The sequence below is a fragment of the Conger conger genome, chromosome 1, assembly GCF_963514075.1.
Source record: "Conger conger chromosome 1, fConCon1.1, whole genome shotgun sequence".
Classification (NCBI taxonomy): domain Eukaryota; kingdom Metazoa; phylum Chordata; class Actinopteri; order Anguilliformes; family Congridae; genus Conger; species Conger conger.
Window position 1 is genome coordinate 12259605 of NC_083760.1, and position 23877 is coordinate 12283481.

Below are 23877 nucleotides of genomic sequence, written 5' to 3' on the forward strand. Positions count from 1 at the left end.
TAATCCAGCCAGGGCCCACTACACCACTATGTTTTATAGCCACGCTAATGGCATTGCCATGGAAACCTTGTGCTGGTGTATTTCTTCAGACAGGGTAGACTGGACCTGGGGGACTTCTTGCCTCTAACGAGTTTCAGAAGTGTTGCTTGGTATTGCTTAAAAAAAAAAAAAGCCCTTGCCAAGGTGAACAAAATCTGAAGAGCTTTCTTCTCCAAACTGGCGAGACTTTAGTCTCATTTCCTCTCCTTAAGGTCGTGGTTTGTCGTGTATCGCAGTTTATACAAATGGTAAATTACTGAGTGCTTAAATATGCCATGGTAGCCTCAGACATTGCGGTTTCTCATGGTTACAGTTTTGTAAGCCTGTCAGGTGGCACTACCGATGGATTTGACGGACTCTGCAGGCTGACCTTCTCTCTGATTGACAGTGAAGACCATTATGGATGTAAGGGCGCGTTGTCACCTGCCTCGTTTACTCGGTTTTAATCAAACCCTGGTGTGTTTACCCAACCCCCCCCCCAACAAAGTCTCATTGGGGTGAGAACGTGATCTGACCTAGATCCGACCCAATTTCAGGATGCATTTTCGGTATAACCACCTGCCGGAGCATGTGGTGGTGTGCATTATAGGATTAGGAAAAGTTTTGTTTTTCCGGTTTGTCTGACTCAGGCTACAAATTTCTGACCAAATCAAGCAAACTATAGGTAGGGAAAGCGGCTAAAGTATTCCCTAAGCCCTTCACACCTACGTGAACGGTTTTAATAAAGCTACCTTACTACCTTACCTGCTGTTGGATTCCACCTTTGGATTTGATGCATCCATCACATGACCCCATGTACAACAATGCGATGTTTTTGCAGCCTTTTGGAGCCTCCAGTCTCCACAGTCAATTATCCTCCTTTTTGGACGAGCAGTTGTTATATTGCTGTTAGTCATCTCATTATATTTATGTTAGCATTCATTCCGTCTTGACTGTTATACCCGGCTGAGGAGCACAGGATGGGCCCCCTCTCTATAGCTGGGTTCCTCCAAAGATTTCTTTCCATTGGAGAGTTTTTATTTTATTTTCTCTCACCACCATTTGAATGCTTTTCTTTCTAATGCGAAGTCTTTCTTTTAACCTCAATGTATTGCTTTTTTGGAGTTTTTATTTCCCCCATTTTCTTTCGTATTTCAACAGTAAAGTGTCTTTCTGACAGTGTCTCTGTGAAAAGCTCTATACAAATGGAGTAGTGCTGAATTATACAGAGAAGTGTTAGAATCAATATCTCTTAATGAAGACTGTAGTGCAGCAGGGAGTTCTGAACTATCTGCTATAATGGATTAACTTGACTCTTCAATCATCCTTTTTTTCCCTGGATTTCTTACCATGAGAGTCTGATTAGTCATTCAGCGGCTTGCTTTTCTCATTTCTCAAATACTTTCTCCTTTTCGTGGAGGCATGGGCGGGGGGGGGGGGGGCTTTGAGAATTGCTCTTCTTGGTCAATACTGATCAACAAGTCATGTTTTTGCTGCTCAATTTGAGCTGTTTCCATCGGAGCCCGCCTAAATTCCGAGCGGTTTTGTAGTTGTTTTTGAAGCACTTTTAAAGAAGCTTCTCGAGCTTTCTTTCCCCAGGGCCCGTGTAAGTCACTTCATCCCACACAGCCAGTGATGCCACCAGCTACAATAGTCTGTCGCGTATCTGCTCCAAGAAACAGGCTTTTATCAACAGAGAATTTCAGATATCTGTAGTACAGGGACTTGTTTTTTTTTTTTTTTTTCGCATTACTTTGCCCCTGCTCCCACTATATGACCTCTCACTTCAGTACTCTCTCACTCCACGTATCTTATCTACTGCTGTCTGATATTTACATACTGTATCTGCGTGGATCTTCCATCACCCACACTGGGGAATTGCATTAACTCAAACCCTATAGCCAAAGCCTGTCTCTCTACTTCATTCTGTGAAACGGCACCCAGCTCTGTCGTATCTCGCGTTGCCAGCAGGACTGAATAAGACAATAAATAACAGCGGCCGAATCGCATATTGATTGGAAAGGGTCTGAAGTGCTGGGTTTTTTTAATTCAGTTTGGTGTCTGCTCGGTCTCACAGAGCCGTTGAGTGCACTGAGAGTAGAGACAGCTCAGGTCTAAGTGCGGGAATGGTGACATGCATAACTGGAGCCTGCTTATGATTTATTTTCCTCAAAGGCAAAAACAAAACGGTCATTAAAACTTCACTCCTCAGACGGACAGTTAAATATGTTTTCATTTTCTGGTGTGTTGTGTAACTGTACACATACTCTGGTGCTGTTTTTTTTTTTTTTTTTTTAGAGAGAGAGCCCACTGAACTCTTCCACTGTCAAATGGATAAGCTATATGCTCTTGATGGAGTTGTATGTCAAAACAATTACCTTTTCATGAGGACAGAAGTAGCGAATGACAGAAATGCTAAACACCACATAAATACGACAAATCAGAAAGATGTACTTTTATTATTTTTTTTACACTGTATTTTTACACGTCGCTAGTCATGTGTAGGAATGTGTGCCCCCTAAAGAATACTGCTGACATTTCACAATGTGAGCTTGGGACTAATCAAAATCCTGCTGATGACAAATGAGTTTGTCATCCTCAGTGAAAAGCTAACGACAGTTTGGTGGGAGCTTCTGTGGATTGTCTGTCGAGTGTTGTGTCAGAGAGTGGTGGTAGTAAATGATGAAAACACTCGTGCAGTCGGTTCTTCGGGGAATAGATTTGCCCCACTGCTTACACATCACAGCACCCAAAACTCTTCCCCCGCCAACCCCCTGTTCAAGACTGCTGACATTTTGAAATAATTGTGTGGAAATCGCAGCTTTGGGGCCTTGGAAACCAGGCCGATTTATAAAGAGTGAGTTATACTGGATCGTTTTGAAGTGTTCGCTCACAATGGTGCATGTGACTGCATAGGGATGTCTTAGTTTCCTTCAAGGCTTCAATAGAGAAATGTACCGCTGTACTGTACGCCAAGGGGGTGTTATGACTCCAGGTTTATACAGAGGAAACAAACTCCAGAGAATCATGTAGCTTTGTAAATACCAAACACCAGTGTTGTGTATGAATTAAAGCAGTGGTCCATGTCCACTTGGAACATTGCTGTTTGCCCTAGAGAACGCAGGCCTAGTTAAAATGCAGCTGAATTCATGTATTATTTCAGAGTACAAGCAGTAAAACATACAACAATAAAATTTCTGCCCTTGTTGGAGCTTCTATGCCAACCAGTTTTGGACAGGGGGGAGGGGGAGAGGGAGAGGAGGGTAGAGCAGAGATGGATTTGGTTGCCGTCATTTCCAAAAACAAGGGCTTTGAAATATGCGTCCGTAGCTGCAACTGATCACCTCACAGATGGTGTTTGTGTGTGTGAAGGAGGGGGACTGTGGAGTGACCTAACACAGGCTATTGATCTGGACGGGGTGACGCAGTGCAGACGGAGAAAGCGGAACAGGCTCTAAGAGCTCGACTTCAAAAACAAGGGGAGAAGAAAACACTATCTCCCCCGCCCGCCCATTCCACCTCCCCTCCCCAAAGCATACGCTGTTCTCCGCCCTGATCCAGGGCTGGGGGCTGTTTGAAGCCTGCTGAAGAACTTTCGCAGGATGGGCACTGAACTCAGTACGATGGTGCCTGGTCGTAGTATCTGTGGTAATACCTGGACTGGACAGCGTAATACCATCGGAGGGATATTACATCATCCGCAACATTATTCCATGGGTCAGCTAAGCCTGGCACTGTCAGGAAACATAGGGCTTGATCAGATCTGGGTTCAAATATTACTTTATTACTATGATCCAAAAAGTATGAACCCCACCATATCTGCTCCTCCTTGCAGGCTGCTCCAGGCATGATCAATAGAGCGCAGAAAAGTATTTGAATCCAGAAGAAATACTATTTGCACCCAGGTGTGGTCTTGATGCACACAATGAGTGATGTGCAACAGGACCGGGTACTCTGCTCTGTGCGAGATGAATGACGGTTTTAATTTGAAATGGTGTCTCCATGGCTGAGTAGGATAGCCCTGATCAGATTAAATAAATTGCAGGTAATAGATCCGTTTCATCACGGCGTATTGTACAGTGGCGTTATTTAAAACGAGCGCCCGTGTCTGCTGAGGAGGGTGAAGCTTTGGCAGTGGGAATAATCTATAAACTTCAGAACCGCCAAGTTAAACTGCCCTGAAGATGATGAAAAATTCAATAAAGGACGTGGTTTATGTCCTCTGCATTATGTCTAATCGGCTCACTCAGGGAAGAACCCACCGCGTGAAAATGGCCTAATTGGACAGCGAAGACATCCTTCATCTTCTCGAAGCGATGGACACAAAATGTTTTAATTTTTGACAGCTTTTCTAGTAATCTAATTCTAATCATCTGGCAGGGAAAGCTTTTGTCGTGTTTCGGCTGAGTGCTTTCCACTGGGGAAAGTGTGGGCTGAAGTTGCCTTTGGCAGGAGAGAGTGAAGTCAGCCATTGTTTATTCTCCCCTGGTTCCTGGTGCATAGACGGTAATGGGGGAAGCTTGTCATTCCCGCTGTTTGGATTTCTGCTTTGATGGATAAAGCATGTGCTCTCGCTCTCTCTATTGAAATGAGATGGAAACTTGCCCCCAATATGTAGAATGTTTTCCTTTGTTTATCGCCTGGATTCAGAGTACTGTGAGACAATTGTGAGGAGCTGGAAGCGATTGTGTATCCGTTTCATGTTGCAGGCTGTAACGCAGAAGGTAATTAAACATGGGAAATGAATAAACTTGGGGAAAATTACATTGTTGATTTCCCTTGTGTATCTAATTAAAACGGCGTTTCTGATTTTGAAACGATTTTTTTTTGTTGTTTTTTTTTTTTTTTACACTGTTTAAGATGTGAAAGTAAATGTCATTTCTGGCCTTTTTTTCCCTTGTTTCTTGCAGTGACAAATAAGAAGCCCTCCCATGTCTCCATTACCAAGGTGAAGCAGTTCGAGGGCTCGTCCTCCTTTATCAAGAGATCGCAGTGGACCATTGAGCAGCTGCGGCAGGTGAACGGCATCGACCCCAATCGAGTGAGTTTTTATCCTCCTGCCGCCTCACTCCGTCTGGCCCAACCGCTGCCTCCGGCAAACTGGAACTTTTCATTCCGTCAGGGAAAATTTTCAACCTGTCAGCCCTTTGATGAATCTCTCTGCCGTGACAGCGTCTCCCCTCTGTGGAATATCTCCTTCCTTTGGGTGGTTTACAACCTGTATATTTGTGTTGGTTTACTGCAGCCCACATCAGCTGTCCACCACATCACTGGCTGCTTGAGCCCTTATGTTTGTTTAGTCAATCAGAGTGTAGTGGCCAAGGGCCCTCACTTAGCATGACATCATCAACCTGCGCCAGGCTTGCAGACACAACATAATACCGAATACACCCGTGTGTGTCAGGCCATGTCCAGTCCCGCGGTTTCGCTGAATGTTTGAGTCTCTCTTCCTCTCTCAGGATTGCCCAGAGTTTGACCTGATGTTTGAGAACGCCTTCGACCAGTGGGTGGCGAGCTCGGCGGGGGAAAAGTGTACCTTCGTCCAGATCCTCCACCACACCTGCCAGCGGTACAGCGCCGAGCGGAAGCCCGAGTTTGTCAACTGTCAGTCCAAACTGCTCGGAGGTACGGGGCCAGCCGGTGGGCTTTCTCCTATACAGCTCCAGTGCCTAGCCCTGGAGATGTCTCAACGCTACAGAGCTTTACTGCGCATTTTCAATCTTAGGAAAGTGATGAAGAATACTTGCAGATCTGATAACGCATAAAGCTACAATTAGAGTACTCAAATGCACTCTAATGAACTTGAAATGGAAGAAGTGCTCTTTACAGCTTGGAATAGATCTCCTGGGTAGGTCAGCGAATAAGAGGTATTTTGTTTAATTTAAAGAAAATTTTCACTTTTAAAAGCGAGTGGAAATGTCAAATATTCGATGATTAATTTACAGGAAGTAGTGCTTCTGAACCTCTTGCACTTTCTTTACCTCTTGTAGACTTCACCAACTGAAAGTGAGTGCGTTTGATCATTAAGAAAGCATTGGGGCGTGAAACCGTTGGGATGCGTTGAATTGCTGAACTTTTTGAACATGCCATCCTCTGCACCATGGAAAATATGAACGGATATAATTGGAGTGCATTAATAAGTGTGATGTAATAGCGGTTGAGGAACTGAGCTTGAGGTGTTGTTGTTGTGGGTTCGATTCCCAACTGGAGGAAGTACCGAGATCTAATGTGACAATTTTATACGATGACTGAACTGGCAGGGCAGAACAACATTTCCAACAGTAAACCGGCTGATAAAATACATATCCCTCTGAATCTCTGCATTCTTAAATGGCACTCACCAAAGTGCCACTAATGTGAGATTGCGATCATGGGCTGGGGGGGGGTCTTGCGATTGTGGATCGGGGGAAAGGGGAATGGGGGTTGTGGGAGGGGGGATTGTGGATCATGGACTGGGGGGGCGGGGGGGGATTGTGAATGCAGTTGGGGGGGAGAGAAGAATGTGATTGTGCCCCAAACCTGAGATTGAGATCATGAAGGGGGTGGGGAGAGAGGTTGTGGTTGTAGACCGGGGTGACGGGGAGTTAGAGATTGCAATCATACACCTGGGGAGGGGATTGTGCATGCAGACAGCCTACAGTGCCTTCAGCTTAAAACCCAGGCACTACCATATACGTATAAATAAGGCTTATTTCTTCCACAGGGTTCTTGCTGTGCATAGAGCAATCCATTAAATGTCGTGACTAATATTCTAGATAAATATATCTGGTCATATGTCAGTATTTTCTTACTTTTGTTGTAATTATTTCTTATGCTAATTTGCACTAACTGAACTTATTAACCCACACAGTCGTTTTCATATGTGCTGCTATTTTAAATCCTCAAAATCATCAAGTTGCCCTCAGCCATGTGTTGTCTTCGGAAAACATACATGTTTCAACAGTTTCTTTCAATTCCTTATTTTCCTTATTAGCCTGTTCACAGTATGCTTTCCGGCATTGAATCTTCATTGTGCCAAGAGGTTTCTGCTGGTATTGTAGCTAATTAATATGAATTGTGAAGATCTGTGGAGAATCCCAGGTTATCATGCAGTACAGTGGGCATTTTTATTTTAATAAGACCCAAGATGTATGCTGGTGTCATGACCTCCAGAAATGCATTTCTTGACCGAAGTTAATATTCTGACCTGGTGCTCAATAGTGCAACTTTGTTCTTTACACTCTACACCGTTTAGTACTCAACAGGGAAATGATATATTTGTGTTTTCTCAGTTTCAGTGCATGTCTACTGTGTAGACCTACTGTGTGCCTTAAGGCTGGGAACATGAAATCTGCACTGTAATACAGTTCTCCAGTGGAGCCCTCCCCTTGGGTAGAAGAGATTTTTTTAAGCACATCTTACTCTACCATACATTTCATTAGAACTCCCCATTCATTTGTGGCTAGCCATATAGTTAGACGCTGGCATCCATTCTGTCATTTCAGGCTGCAAAGAGCTTTTCTTGTCATTCAGCCATGTTAAGAGGATTGTCAGTGAAGTGGAGCCTTTAATTTAATTGGTCCTTTTCATTATGGTCAAGTCAGGCTTTCTTTTGTGGAATCTTATATGTTTGATCCATTGCCTCATATGCATTCATGTTTCGTTATTAACGTGATTCTGATGAAATTTGCTTGCTGTTTAACCTCTTGGCTCTCTGTGCACAGTGCACAGGAGTACAAACCTTGAGTTGTATGTCCATAGCCAGCTCAAACAGTAGATAGAGTAGAGAGAGAACAGAGGGGCTGCAAAAATGTTCAATGTGGATAGGACAAACATTTTAGAGGTGTCAAATCTTATTTTTAGAAAGGTCATTTTAAGCCCTTACCGTACCTTCGTTTTTTACAAAATGCCGTTCTAGGATTCTGAAGCTACCCTATAGGGTCTGAGGAGGAGCAGAGAACACCCAACCTCTTTGCTGCTGTCAGAACTTCCTGTTTTCTCCCCAATGGCCAGGAGGCCTTCAAGGTTGTAAATTTGGGCAAGATGTTCAAAACGAACATGGTCACGGTGTGGTTTGTTCTCCACAGCCCACAAAGCCGCCATAAAGCCTGTCCTCCCAGCTCCTGTAGGAGTTATTCACGTACAGGCAATCCTGGGTTTAGCTGGGATACTTCTATCTATGTTTGATGTTTAATTATTTTTTAAATTTATCTCCGTGTAAGGCCGTAAAACAAACCCGCCGCCATATTATGTGTCGGTTTTTGGGTGTTCTCGCTCCATAGCCGTCCTGCCTGGCTGCTTCACCTCGCTACCAGCTGCACGTTTCTCTTGTTTCTGCTGTGGGAGTTTTTACCTGCTGCCTAAATGCTCACATCTTTCAATCTTGACATTTCTGGTAGCAGCTACACCTGCTCGATGTATATTGTAGACTGTGCAAGATGACTTGCCTGTTTTATTTACTGTACTGGTCAGCTTATTGTGGAGAAATATTTATTGAAGCTTTTTTTTTTTTCTTCTCCCAATCTGGTAGCCAATTGGACCCAGTCTGATTCAATTAGAGCTAGTATTAGATACACCGCCCACACCCCCGTCCCCTGGCAGGAGAGCGACACGCCTTCTTCAAGCCGTCTCGCCTCCCAAGTTGTGACCGTGATTCCGAGGCGCTCGAGGTGCTTGTTTTTGTGCGGCGATCTACTAACCCTGCCAAGTCCCTCCCTCTGGAGCAGCGAGCCAATTATTACTGCTCCACGTGAGCCGGCCAAACTTGGCTTTTTTGCAGGACCGAGAATCGAACCCCAGTCCCCGGTGTGCAACTGCAGCAAACTGCAACCGCAAGCCTGCTGCATCTTAGCCTGTTGCGCCACCGCGCCTCTGAAGCTTTCATTTTAATTATTCCTTGACGGTTGGAGCATTAAAAGATTCTGGGAAATTATTTAGTGACTCATACATTAGCTTACATGTGGACAACAGTGAGAGATTAAATGCTTCTTTCCTAGCATGAGCTACTATTTTATAGTATGTAAACTACAGGTAGAACTTAGCAGTGCCCATTCACATAGCCACTGAACACAAACGCACTTCTTAGAATACTATGATCCTACAGATAATGAGGCTAACAGACAACTCCAGTAATTCACAAGATATTAGATTTTTAACCATCTTAGTGTAATAGAGTCAATTTGTGGATATCCAAATTCACTCTATTACAGACTCTTTCTTAGCTGGAGAGTTTGATTTCTCACCTCAAAGCCTTTTATTCACTTTTTTAAAGACATTGTAGCTATGTAAGAGGGCCACACATTTTGAATTTGCAGGAATGTAAATTTTCCGTTCAGGAAAAGCGTTAATTACGGGAATTTATGATAGTATGAATATACTTATACTATCATAATGAGCCAATACATTTGGTTAATTAGTGCCATTTGTAAAAATGCACTACTGAAACTGCCTACTGTACCTGATGTATTAGCATAAATGACAATGTTGCCTTGGCCCAAGTATATGGCGTTACGCATGATTTTCTGTGCAAATGCTCTGTTTTGGCAGTTTTAGCAATTGAGATTTATATGCTTCTCTGACACATTTGCATGTTAGGTAATGCGATGATGTAGGGAAACTATGTCTAATAATGTAAACTGTAGCAAACCAATTGCATTTAACTAATGAGAAACAAGCTTTTCTCTCCTCATCTCACACCACTGAGAGGCATGAGGCAGTAGACTTCAAATCATGTGTGAAAGCTCTGAAGAGGTCATGTTGTAAAACCTTTTACCAATGACTCACGTTGGTTGGGGGGGGGGGGGGGGGGAAACAACTGTCATAGGGTTGGCCACCATGCTGCCTAAAGAGTTTAATGTGCTGTGGAAATGCCTTGAGCTCACCTAAAGTACAGTACTGCTGACTTAGCAAAGGTAGGTCATTGGAAACGTGGTGTTTGGCCCTTTAATGGGAAAGCTTGAGTCACATCAACAAGCACTGCCGTTTCCAAGTAACTGACTGCTTGTGTAGCCATTTTAGTCTTGGTGACATGGACACAGTATGTTTACATGATTTTGTATCCAGTGTGTATGTATGTTCCTTCCCTATAATTTAGTTATTATGCTATACACCTTGGTTCTGCTGACAAAACCTCAGAACGTCCCTGGTGTTTATATTCTGGTGTTTTTATGCCTCAAAGATTTTTTTTATCTGAGCAATTAGAGGACTTGATCTCCACGATACAGTAGTAAACAAGCTCTCTATTGATGTTATATAAACCGAAAGAGACCCGTGAAGTGGAAACTGTTTATCTGATGTTTTTTTCCCTTGTGTACTTGACATCAAATCCATCAAGCCTTAACTGAACATAGCATTGGGGCTGTAAGACTGGCTCTCAGAGTTTCAGGGTGGTTGGCAAAAATCCTCTTCACATCACTTTTCTCCAGCATGTCAGTTCACCTTGTATTTCAAGATTATGGCATGAAAACTGACAGACAGTTGGATGTGAAAGGGCTTTAGAGATTTTCAACACTTACAGGTAAAGCCTTGGTTGAATTTGTATCACCGTTTCGTTTGGAAAGTGTTTTTAAAAAGGCAATATAGAATTGTAAAAAAAGAAATGCTGTATATTTACTGTACCACATTTCTACAAAACAAATAACTGTATGCTCAGGGAGAATTGCCACACATATAACAACTACAGCTACCCTTGACATGCAGTATAGCAGCTGGAACACTACACACTGTATTAAGGAAATCTACAACACATTGGACCAGCCATATACTGTATGTGGTCTCTGTTCTACAGTAATGGAATGAATTACGTAGTGTGACTTTGTCACAGGGTTATTGATAGTTTAGTTTAATGTGTGAAACGGAGTTCAAGCCTTGACGATTTTCACATTTTTAAATCCTGAGATAGACCTGAAGGCTGCAGAACTGCTGTTATTGATCGGCCATCGACCCACCTGCCTCCTGCTTCTCGTGGCTCTCCTTCCTCATTATTCAGGAACATTTTCATGGTTTGGATTTCGGCACTTTTTCCTTCTCCTCCACTTAGTTCCAGCAAAACTAATTTGAAGATAGAAGTGGGCCGTCTGTCTATAAGACCTTTTGCTCTGTGCATGTCTCTGTGCATGACCTTTTGGACATGTTGCTCAGTGATTGGTAATGGTGTTACCTAAATTCATAAACATTTTCATGGAGAGCTTGGTGGAAACACCTCTCCATTAATATTATGCTAAGTTACCCTTTCAGTCCTGAGAGTGTAATGCCTTGGGTTGAAACAAAGGTCTTTCTGCAGTAACCTTAATGCATGACCTTCATCTCATGATCATCTTGATTTTTGTTTTTGTTTTGTTAAAGTTTGTGGAGTGCCCATTGGCTGGATATTCTGGTAAACATAAACAGCATTAATGTGAAGATTGTAGGACCCAGGTGGACATTGGTTGAAATCTCAGAGGGATTAGAATTTTCCTGTACATGAATCTGTTTACATGTTTAAATGGCATGTAAAATTAGCAGCCAGTAGCCTAGTGGCTAAGGTATATGACTGGGACCCAGAAGGTTGGTGGTTCAAGCCCCGGTGGAGCCACAATAAGATCCACACAGCTGCTGAACCCTTGAGAAAGTCCCTTAACCCCTCATTGTTCCCGGGGGGATTGTCACCTGCTTAATCTAATCAACTGTAAGTCCCTTGGGATAAAAGCGTCAGCTAAATAACAAATTATTAAAATTACAAACACGGAGACCTGTTTTCTCCGTGTTTGTATGCCTACCCCCTGATGATGGTGCGGCCTACTCCCTGATGATGGTGCAGCCTACACACTGATGATGGTGCAGCCTACTCCCTGATGATGGCGGTGTCTGACTGTCCCCTCCAGTTTAAGTCTCACACCAGTGCAAAACATTGATCATGAAGCTGCTCGGGTGTGGGACAATAACTGTGCGGGACGCCTCCTCGACCCGCCCTTCATTGTACCGCGGTATTCCTCAGCAGACCCTGCTCTTCCTCCTCATGAAGACGATTCGCCCATCCCATCGTGTATCTTCCAGGCCAGCGGAGATCGTGTGAGAGTGACTAATTTGAAAGGCCAAGCATTGTTGCCGTCATCTACGTCGGTGTAATCAACCATCCTTGCCCGTGTCACCGAGAGCAACAGGATCGAGTGCCTTGTCGATTGGACTTAACGAGCAAGCTCTCTGAGATTGAAAATGTCCGAATGGCTCGCGCAAGGAGGCTCGTTACAATGCCGAGTGTGTCCTAATGAGTTGCTCAGAATGGGCCGGCGTCACACCTTTGCCGCCGGACAGAAGTGCTAACAATGGCTCTAGTTAAATCCCTTTGTGGCAGACCGTTATTTATGCTGAAGAAGTGCACAGGTCAATACATTGCCTTTTTTTAAAGCTGTGTGAACACAAAAGGGGCTCTTGTCACTGTCTGAAGCTTTGCTACAGATTTAGCTGAAAGGATATTAATTGGCTCACCTCGGAGCTGAATTATTATTTTGCGGTAAGAGGTAGGAGACTGTTGGCTTGACAAGGTCACAAGGATTACAGGATTTATAATGGATTCGGCAAGCTTATGTGAAGTCAGGTTTCAGCGCTGATTCTTAAAAGGATGGATTTGTTCTGTGAATTGCAGATTTGGAATGCGCCCTGTAGTCAGATTTGAAATAATGAATTACCGTTTGACAATTAGGCTTTAGTGCTATAATTTTCTTTGTAATTATCGACCTGCTCTGAAGTTGTGCTTCATTTTTTATTATTTTTTCCTCCCAAAAGTCCAATGGAAAATGTTTCTTTTTCTTTAAAAATATTTTTTCTCGCTGCTCAGCGGACATGTGAACTAGACTTAATGTTCATGGCTATGGATGGCTGATACTGGATGAGCATTGTACTTTATCTGACCTGTACTCTGTAGATATTCCAAAAACCTTCTATATGCCAAGTGAAATATAATGTAAAAGCAATGCAAGTAGTTTCGCATTATAAATCTGAGCGAAGAGAGCAACACACATATTCACCAGCTACAGTGCATGGCAGAGGGCCAGGTTGTTTGCATGCATGCGATGCATTCACTTCTGTTCTACATTGGTGCCCTTGGTAACATAACTATTTGAATTTGTCCATTTGCACTTACCGTATATGTCTGATTCTATGTTGAATAATATTTGTTTTCCGCAGAAATGATTTTATTGAAGGCAATAAAAGTGGCTTGTGAAGTTGAAGCTCAGTGTAGTGTTACACATTTATGTCATATGTTTTATAATGTTTGTTTTGAATGCTTTCCACACCTATAACTGCAAATATTGTGACTAACAAAGGGTCAAGCAGATATTACTTGATTGCTATTGGGCCAGCAGCATTGTACTTTATCTGACCTGTGTTCTGTAGTTGTTCCAACAACCTCTTCTGTATGCCAAATTAAAAATCTTCACAGACATGAAGATTGAAATGTTTATTTTAAATCCAAGTTATACAGGTTGCTTATTTGGACTTATTTGCTGGCCCAACTTAATTAAACCAGTACTTCAGGTAACACAGATCTTGTGGGAAAGGTTTATGCAGCACTCTGTTCGTTAACAGCCCTTTGTCCAGATCATGAATGTATTCATGTGCATTGAATGGCTGTTTGATGCTACCACAGGGCCCATCGCAGACACCACGTAGCAAGTGGGAAATTCACCATCCGGCGTGGCCGCCCCAGGCTTCTGTCTGTTTGTATGCGTGTCACATTTTCTTAATTATAATAATATACTTGATGCTTTATGGGAAGTTTATCATGCTGCAGTAATGACTGTACGGTGGCGGGAGAGGTTGTCACGGAAACCTCTGCATGGGAATGTTTCTATCATCGCCGTGACATAGGGGCGTAATTGAGGGCCGCGATGAGCTCATCCCATTGTGCGCGAGGCTGTTTGCTCATTAGGAAAGCAGCATGCAGGAGGTGTGCGGCCACTTGCGTCTCGACACTTGATGGGCTGTGTAATTGGGCTCAAAAAAAGAGGAGAAGAGGAATGGACGCATTTGGTAATTGTACCCTTCCTGGCCTCCGATGAGCCGAATTTTCACTAAATCTTCAGGGTCATTATACAGCACTCCACTGCAGAAAATAACTGGGTACCTGCGGTGTAGGAGGGTACATTTGGCATCCCCATGGCCTGCAATTTCTTATCCTCCAGAAAAGCTTCTCAGAGGTACAGTACTGTGCAAAAGTCTTAGGCACCTGTATAACATTCTGTACAGATAAGATTCTTTCAAAAATAATTCAATGAAAGGTCCTAAACTATACATTTTACATTACATTTTAGTAATTTGGCAGAATACTTAAAAACGGAATCAAATCTTTTTTTTTTTTTTGACCACCCTTCGGTGTTAAAACTGCATCACTTCTCTGAGATGGGCAACGCTGTCCTGCAGTTCTATAAGACAATCAGCAGGGAGGTCGTTCCAAGCATGTTGGAGAACTTGCCACAGTTCTTCTGCAGACTTTGGTTGGCTCCTTGCTTCTGATCTCAGACAGCTTTGATCAAGTTTTTATATAAAAAGTAGTCAATTGCTTACAGTAATATGTTACTTTTTTAATGAAATACAAAAATGTCTCTGTAAAATAAAATATTTTGGAAAAATCTCAAATGTGTTATTTTATACTAATACACACACAAAAGTATATATATATATATATACAATAAAGTCTAGGGTGCCTAGACTTCTGCACAGTACTGTACTGTTGTGTTTTCCTTGCACTTTCACTTTCCTACATGAATCTTCACAGAAAAAGCATTAATTCAGGTGCCAATGTATCACACTTATGTGGTGAGCAGCGATTAAACGGCACTCTGAAATTATAGCTGCTTAATGTTGAAATATCACTCTTCTTGTCATTCTTTTAGTGCCACGATTCACTGACACTTTCAATATTTACAACTGACAGCACAATTAAAGCACTAATTATTATGTTCTATGTTTTGTTATAACCCTGCTTGTCTTTCCATTACCCTTAGTTTATGTTTTGAGCAGCAGGATGTTGTGATTTCTAATTAGTAATTAAAGGTGCAATAGATTTTCTATGAAAACTCTGATAATCAGACATGGTTATCAGGGAGATGATTTATGCCACCATTTGATATTTTAGCTTTTATTATTGCTTTATTCAGGTGACAAGATTTTTTTTTCTTGCTATGCCGTAGAAGGTCAGCAGAAATGGAAAAAATCTCTCTGCTGTTTGTTGTTATGGAAGATCATTCTGTAAATTCAATCATTTTCCACATATTTTTTTAACAGAATGAGGAATTTGATGGTTTCAAACCAAGGTCATTGCGTAATTGATGGTAAGAGAGAGGAAAAAATCCACTCAATTCAATCCGAAGCTAAAGCCTTTTATGCTTTCAAGGGGTGGACGCAGTACAATTATCTCTTTACAATGGTGACACCATTTGATGCAACACCCACAGTGCTGAACTTGTTCTTTAAAGAGAGGGGGGAAAGTACAATTTAATGCAGTACATTTACTGACCGTCTTCTTTCAGTCAACATGTACTTCTAATGGCAGAAAGCCAGAACAGGGTACCCTGTGTGTGAATCATCACTGCAATTCAGAATAAAAGCTGTCAATTTGATTTTCACATACAGTACTATAGCTTTACATGAACAAGAATAATTATTTCAGTATTTGTTTTTACAACTCAATTATGTGATGCCATTATGCATCATGTATGAACTTACGTGTTTCATAATATGAAGCAAATGTCTTTTCATAAATATACAAGGATGGTAAATATTCATTCCAGTGTAGATGGAACACCTTGTAAAAATGTGTTTTTCGTTAGTTTTGTGGTACACAATGCACTTTGGACAGAATGTTCAATGCCTCATATTTATGTAGGCTGTGTTCGTGATAAGCCTGAAGTGCGTGAGAACCAGCTGGGTAATGTGCTTTTTCCTGATTGTGAAGTCTGAAGTTTCTCAGAGCAACTCCAGCATCAAAGAGTCTCGTTGATTGCACCCCTCTTTCACTTTAAATAAAGTGACTCTGGGAAGGAATTTTCGCCAGCTGGAGGTCCGCATTTAAGTGGAGAATGGGACAGGTGAGTTGTTTCGAGATGGATTTGAAGTAATAAGGAGAAAGGGAAATATTAATAGAATCCATCGAGCGTGTGCCAGCTAGCGGGGCTGCTCTGTCATATTGGTGCGTGTCTTGTAGGAATCCACTTCCTGTCAGTGTCTGGCTGTGACCGGTGACATTTTGCAGCGGTGCCCACACTGCCCCGCTGGCATTCTCCCACGCGCCTCTCCGCTTGGAGAGCTGGAGGATGCAAAATCTGCAGTGACAAGCAGGGAAGCAGGGCAGGAGAGAATTGCTGAGGGGGGAGGGGGGAGGGGGGGGGTCATACTGGCTTTCATTCTGGCAATGCTAAAATGCTGAGAACAAGGCGTGTGAGGTGTTTTTTCCACAGGCTCAAGCAGTTCAAGATTGAGTTCAAGTTGGTGCAGCCAGATGAGTTCGGCCCTCGTGAGATGTCAAATCTTAATTATGTTATGATGTACAATGACTGTGTAAACCATTTGTTGTTGAAGGTGCACTAATGCCCAATAATGTAATGTAATGTAATGTAATGTGCAGGAATGCTCGGCCTTCACAGTTTAAAAATTGGTATGCAACAGTTAAGCATAAGATTTGGTATGCAGGTATCTGTGTATCCAGCAGACCTTGCAAATCTCTAGAGAAAATATCTACTAAATGTACTGCCGTTGAGATGAGAGAAACATTCCAATGAGTATGTTTTGCAAAACTGTACAGCCTCCACCCCCTAGACTAGCTTCACAGTTTATAACAATAACATAAGACAAAGTGCTGACAAGAACAGGCCATTCAGCACGACTTGACTGGTCTTTTTTCTTTTTCTTTTTCTTTTTTTTTTACATTACCGTTAGTGTGGAATTGATGGTTGATAGTCATTGTATATGATACCTGGCTCTGCATCCCTTCAAACCTTTGTGGTTTTTGCTTAAAATAGGCTGCTTATAAGGCTGTATCAAACAGCCACTTAGCTAAAGTGCTGTTCCACAGTCTTTCCCTTGTTCAGGACATCGTCGACATGTGCGGGTCAATGAGAGAGGCTTCTCTTGCTCTCCAAATGGACAGCTCTTCTGCCCGGCCTTTTCTGGTTCACCTCAGGTTATTACACTCTTTCCATTCCACGCTGTTGGCCGAGTCCCTCAGCCTTTGTTTTTTCCTCATGTTATACAGATACGCCCTTGCGGTATTGATATCATGGGGGTGAAGTTGGAAGTTCAGCGGAATGTTTAAAGTAGGAGTTTCCCCTCGTGGTAGGACTCACACATTGAACAAGGTCAGATTTTTGTTGAAAAAGTCACTTAACACTCTCAAAACAAGAGTTTCTGTTTCACTGAGCCATATTGTCCTGAGGTACAGCGTGTTTGGAAAGTTCTCATCATGTTCTTTTATGAAGCACAAAGGGGCTTTGAAGTCTTGCTATCTTCCCATGCAGTTGCTAAATAAGTGGTTACGTCCTTATCTTTTTATCTACATACAACAATATTGGATAAAACGTTCTTTGTGTGTTTATCTGGCCTGCCTGCTCCTGCAGTTTTCTAGAATATAATTTTCTTTATTATTATCATGGATATGATGAGGGAATGAGGATAATATAGCATGCAACCTTCTAAATGACAAAATAAGCAGCACATAAATAGATTATTCATAGATTATTATGCTTCCTCTGTGTAATATTTGTATTTACTTGGCTCCTGTGCACCCCTGGAGGGACTTTCCTACATAATAACTTCACTGCCGAAATTCTTGAGGTTGACAGTGGTTACTGGAGAGCAATAGAGAGTCAATGCCATTCAAATGAAGCCGTTCCCCCTCTCACATGCCTGTGTGGATTAGTCTCCTGTGGAAAACTTCATCAGAACTACAGGGTGAAAAAGAGTGCAGCTCTTTCTTCCCTGAAATCCCCATAACGGAGCTAACTGTATTTGTATTATGGGTGTCATTATTACCGCCTGCTCTCCCTCTTTAAACTCCGTTGCAAAAGTGATGGCCGTGACCGTGCCGGACTCTCCAGGGACTGGGCAGGAGGCCCGATCTAGAAAGTGGAGCATTTGAAATGGCAAGCGTGGGGCTAGCCGTTTTCCCCCTCAAACCGAAACGGATGGGGGATTAGAGACGGTGAGTGGCAACCCTGTCAACGGCCCAGTATAAATGTTCTGCCCTTACGCTTAACTCAGCCGTTTCCAGGGCACATTTTGTCTTGGAAAGGGCCCAGATGGGACCCAAATGAAATTTATACGAAGGCGCACTCAGGAAGTTTTGTGCCTTTTCTCAAGTCTGGTTTCATGGTTTGACCTGCATATGGGAACTAAATGCTAAAAGTGCTTTTGTATATGTATGCTGTACAAGCACAATGTGTATGTTTTTGTACTTGGAGACATTGTTTTCTGTTATCTATGCTTCAGAGATACGCTCTGCTCATTATGAAGCATGTCTTTGCCCTACAGGTCCTTGGACAGATAGGCTCAGTATGTTTGAGGGGGCAGGTCTCCTCGCACTCCTCAGAGAAAATGTGAATAGCAAAACTTGCAGTGATCAACTTTTTTTTATCTCACGAGTGGGCTTAAGGTTGCATTTATTTCTCCAATTTAAACAAGGCATTCAGCAGAAAATACTTTTTCTGAATAGCCTCAATACAGTCTATTCTTTTGAGATCCTATGCATGGGTGATATAGCGGATAAGTTGGGAAAGCTTTTTTTTTTCCCTCCCTGTCAGAAATTGATTGCAGTTGGGGGGGGGGGGGGAGGAGGAGGAGGGGGTGATACTGTAACCGTAATCAGGTATCAAGGCAGAACTGTAAGACATTACTTTGGATTTATCACGTTAAATTGACGTGAAGGAGATGAAATTAACACCAGCTGGCGTCTCCAGCTGCCTCACGTCCCACTGGATGATCTGCCAGTGGGCTGCCGCTGTTTAATATCCTGGCAGGGCTCACCTGTATCAAGTCTCCTTTTTTGCATATAATTGCTTTCTTGCTGCAGAAGTCTGAAGGGCACGACCCCCTGCTGCTGAAGTCTGTCGCGTGGGGCTGCGTTTATAGGAGTCTGGAGATGGAACACCCCCTCCCGAAAAGCCTTCAGATCCCTGTTACCCCATTACCTACTTACTGCCCCTCTGACACAGTGCCCCGTTGTGCTCCCTCCAGAACCCCGTGAGACGCAGTGGGACCGTGCCATCCGGGGCCCTTCCCTCCGTGTTTTGTTTATTGTTTATTCGCGTGTCACGCGGAAGGGTTCTGGTCTAACACCCTGCTCTGCCGAAGAATGCTTTGTTCAGGACCCCGCAAGGCCCCTATCAGAACGGCCCCTTTGTTGCTCTTCGCTGTAACGGGTAGTCGTGGAAACAATGGAAGGGGCTGGGAGCCGGTGAGAGTGAGGGCCCGGGGCGGCCCACCGCCCTCGCGTTACGCATAAACGGCTGGGTTTAAAAAGCGATGGCGGGGGGCCAGCCAGCGGCCCCCGGAGACGGCGAGGAGGACGGCGGCCTCGCGCGGTGGTGCCATTGTTCGCGCGGCAGCGGCGGATCGGTCCAAAAAGCGCACAATAATTGCTTGTCAGTTTGAACACCCTCTGGTTTGGGGCTATCAATAGAAGAATGCCTTCTCTTTTCAGATCTGCGTGGATTTCGCCTCTGTATCAGCACCATGTTTTTTTGTGCAATAGAGAAGCTGGTACATGTACAATGCCTGAGTAGCTGATATATATAGTACATTAATTCTCCGGTCTTCATTAGAGGATATAGTTCATCATGAAGTGCATTCATCAGGAAGGCTGAAGTACTGAATTAATGTGATGAGGGCAAAAAATTGCCTTTTTTTTTTTTTTTTTTTTACCTTCATGATTTCTTAATTTGTATTGGCAGTCACGTAATCCAGCCATTTCTGTGTAGCATGTATACACTGCTGAAATATGACAAATGGGCATTATTTTTAGCTGGCCACCAACTGCAGTCTTGTCTCAGCAGTTTTGGACTGTTATATTACACACTGCATCCTCTGCATCAGGAGTTCCCAGTCTTATCCGAAAAGGGCCGGCGTAGGTGCAGGTTTTTGTTTTAGCCCTGAACTATGACACCTCATTCAATTTATCTAAGTCTTCAACAATCTTCAGGTAAGATTGAACCCCACTCCTCTACGTTCCCCCTCTGGAAAGGGTCGCTGTGGGTGCATGGTTGTAGCCATAGTCTCACTCATAGTCTTACTTGAAGACCATGACTAGTTATTTAGATGGATCAGGGGGGTCATAGTGCTTGGCTAAAACCTCACCCTGCACCCAGGTAAGGTTGAACCCCAGTCCTCTCCGTTCCCCCTCTGAAAAGGGTCAGTGTTGGTGCCTGGTTTTGGCCTAATGTGAGCGCCCTGCCTGCGTGTTCCACAGGGAACAGCATCCTGCACTGCGCGGCGGACAGCGTGACCAGTGCGGTGCAGAAGGCCAGCCAGGCGCTGAACGAGCGTGGGGAGCGGTTGGGCCGCGCGGAGGAGAAGACCGGAGACATGATGAACAGCGCAGAGCAGTTCGCCGTCACAGCCCACAAGGTGAGCGCTCCACTCCCCCCTCCCAGTGCCACAGTCCCTCTGGGTCTCTCTGAGTCTCTGGAATGCCCTCTGAATCTCTGAATCTCCCTCATTATCTCTGAATCTCCCTCTGAATCTCTGAATCTTCCTCTGAATCTCCCTCATAATCTCTGAATCTCCCTCTGAATCTCCCTCACGGTCTCTGAATCTCCCTCTGAATCTCTGAATCTCCCTCATAATCTCTGAATCTTCCTTTGAATCTCCCTCATAATCTCTGAATCTCCATCTGAATCTCCCTTACAGTCTCTGAATCTCTCTCTGAATCTCCCCCACAATCTCTGAATCTCCCTCTGAATCTCTGAATCTCCCTCATAATCTCTGAATCTCCCTCTGAATTTCCCTCACGGTCTCTGAATCTCCCTCTGAATCTCTGAATCTCCCCCACAATCTCTGAATCTCCTCCACAATCTCTGAATCTCCCTCTGAATCTCTCTCTGAATCTCCCCCACAATCTCTGAATTTCCTCACAATCTCTGAATCTCCCTCTGAATCTCCCTAAAATCTCTGAATCTTCCACTGAATCTCCCTCACAGTCTCTGAATCTCTCTCTGAATCTCCCTCACCGTCTCTGAATCTTCCTCTGAATCTTCCTCTGAATCCCTGAATCTTCCTCTGAATCTTCCTCACAGTCTCTGAATCTCCCTCTGAATCTCTCCCACAATCTCTGAATCTCCCTCTGAATCTCTGAATCTTCCTCTGAATCTTCCTCACAGTCTCTCAATCTCCCTCTGAATCTCCCCCACAATCTCTGAATCTCTGAATCTCCCTCACAATTCTGTAGGCCCACAGTCTCTGTGAATCTCTCTGAATCTCCCTCACAATCTCTGAATCTCCCTCTGAATCTCCAAACAAGCTCCATGTTTCACCTCTGTCTTTTAGCCTGAGCATAGAGTTATGGTGGACAGTTATGGGGTCAGATGCAGTGTAGCCAGGAACCAATGAGATCCATATTAATTGTGACAATCACTCTTAACCATCAGCACTCTATTAATCATAATAGAGCAGATGAGTTGTACACCGCCTAGACAGGAGCACTGTGATTTTTTGGCAAACAGAAATATTCTGGATCTCTTTCCTTGGTTAATTGCCCTTTTCCGTTGCATCAGTGTTCTTGCTTCTTGTTGTTATGTTTTCCTATTATTTTCAATCCCTCATCATACCTTGTTTCTGTTGATTGTCTCTGGGCGTGTCGCTAGGCTGTGTTGAGTGAGACCCCATTTGCATTAGAATCAAACCCATGACCCTGGGGGACATAATCACTGGAAATAAGCACTCCACACTGCTTCCATGCTTATAGAGATGCTACTGTCAAACGGCTGTACGTTGGGTTCTTATGGCTGAGCTGCATAACACACAAAGCCCAGCGGGATAATCGAGCCCACCTTATTCCTCGCTGACGGCACTGTTTATGGATGCCATGTTCTACTCGTTAGCGTTTCTCTCTCGGTTCTCCTCGGTGTTGTCGGAGTGGGAAATGTTCTCCGAGGGGCTGTTAGAACGGCTTCGTTCAAGCACGTCAGTCCCATCCCGCCAGGACTAATCATCCTGCCTCAAAATTATTCCATTAGCATAATTTGATTTGTGCTATGGGAGAATGGTTAAAAAAAGAAAAGAACGACAGAAAACATTAGATTTGCTGTTTATACGCCCAACGTGACTGCATCATTTATAACTTATGATATTAAAGCAGCATTTAGCCTTTGCATTAAAGCGAAGGCTCACGCCCCCAAGGAACACGCATTCCACAACGGAGTGCCGCAGAGGGAAGCGGCCTTAATCAAGTTGTTTATAAATGGGGCCGTTGCTAGCTTCGTAAGATTAATGAGTAATAACTGACTAATAAATCAGAGTGGAGTCCGGCTAATTGAGGCAAAGACACCCACGCCCCTCAGTATTCGCTGATGAACTCGGTGCAGAGGCACATTACTCAGTGGTTTGAGAGAAACCGCGTGGCTCTTACCTGGAAAGTTATTGTAAAATGTCAATATAATATCTGTAGCAATTATTTGTCTAATGTATCTGACTGTTTAACTATTTCTTGGAGTATTAATTGAGATTTTCTGAGGCCAAGCTTTAGCGACTTTGCTGGCTACGGCCTGTAGTTCAGTCTGAAGGCCATACTGTAGCAGGAGGCACGGTGAAAGGCAGACCTGCAGGCAGATGTGTTTGTGTTGTTCTGTTGCCCCCACTTGTCAGCTCTGTGTATTGCCATTCAGTGCCCGTTCTCTGCTGAAATGAGGCTCCCAGGGTCGGCAGCCAATGGGCTTCTTCTACCCAGCATGCCCTGCTGCCTGTAAAATGTTTTTTCTTTGCTTGTATTCTTTCGTTTGTGCTTCATAACCAGCTTCTTGCACCCTGCCTTTTCATTGTCTGAAATCATTACTTTACCTTGGATATCATTGTCATGTGTGCGGCACTGTTTATTTTGTGCCTTCTCATTGTTAGCAGGAAACATTGAAAGTATACTGTAAAGTATATCTGGAAAACCTTGCATACCATCTATCACTACTGAGTTTGCATATCACAAAGTTATAGTGTTTGAAGTTAACCCACAATAAGTTTCCCCCACATCTGTATCTGTATATATAGCTTACCTGTCCACCTGTTCCCTTATTTTGGCATATGGTAGGGCTCCATTTCTGGGGATGTGATGCTGTGCTGCTTGGCTGTAAATGACCTGCTGTGTTCCTGCTCTTCTCTCGTCTCTCTCTCCAGCTCGCCATGAAGCACAAGAGTTAAAGCCGTTGCCAAACCTCTGGGGGATCCGCCAAAGGGCTGAGCCGCACAGGCCCGAGACGCGCTTCACATTTTATTATTTTTAAGAATTGTAATAATTGTATTAATGACGATAAACAATTTTTAATTTGTATTCCTGGACGTGTTCGGTGTTCGTTAAAGAGTGGAGGTTCGGAGATTAGCGGAGCAAGGTGTACAGGGCCGACTTGACTGTGTCATCCGTCATCCCCCCACCCCCCCACCCCCCCCACCCTTCCTCTGTGCTGTAAGAGCTAGACTGTAGGGCAGGCAACTCGGAGACTTTCCCCCGGCAAACTGTCCTCTTCAGAGGAACGGGGTCTTCACAGTCCCCTGTCTGTGGAGGCCCCGAACCTCCAAGAGCTGGACTGAGTTGTGGCAGGGGAACTGCATGTCACATGATGCAGAGTGGCCAATTACATAGCTGCTCATGTTCGTCATGGTAACAACTCTTTGTTATTAACTTTTTTAACACCAGGGAGAGTAGGCGCT

General features: G+C 43.7%; 1 protein-coding gene across 3 annotated transcripts in view; it reads left to right on the forward strand.

Annotated features, from left to right (window-relative positions):
• Positions 1–23582, forward strand: part of stxbp6 (syntaxin binding protein 6 (amisyn)) — a 75640-nt gene extending 52058 nt beyond the window's left edge. For all 3 annotated transcript variants that reach the window (XM_061259409.1, XM_061259392.1, XM_061259400.1), the window contains 4 exons: positions 4929–5059; positions 5478–5643; positions 20435–20592; positions 23347–23582. In XM_061259409.1, the coding sequence (XP_061115393.1) occupies positions 4929–5059; positions 5478–5643; positions 20435–20592; positions 23347–23370 (479 nt within the window). In that variant the 3' untranslated portion in view covers positions 23371–23582. The remainder of the gene's footprint in view (positions 1–4928; positions 5060–5477; positions 5644–20434; positions 20593–23346) is intronic.
• The last annotated feature ends 295 nt before the right edge of the window (positions 23583–23877 follow it).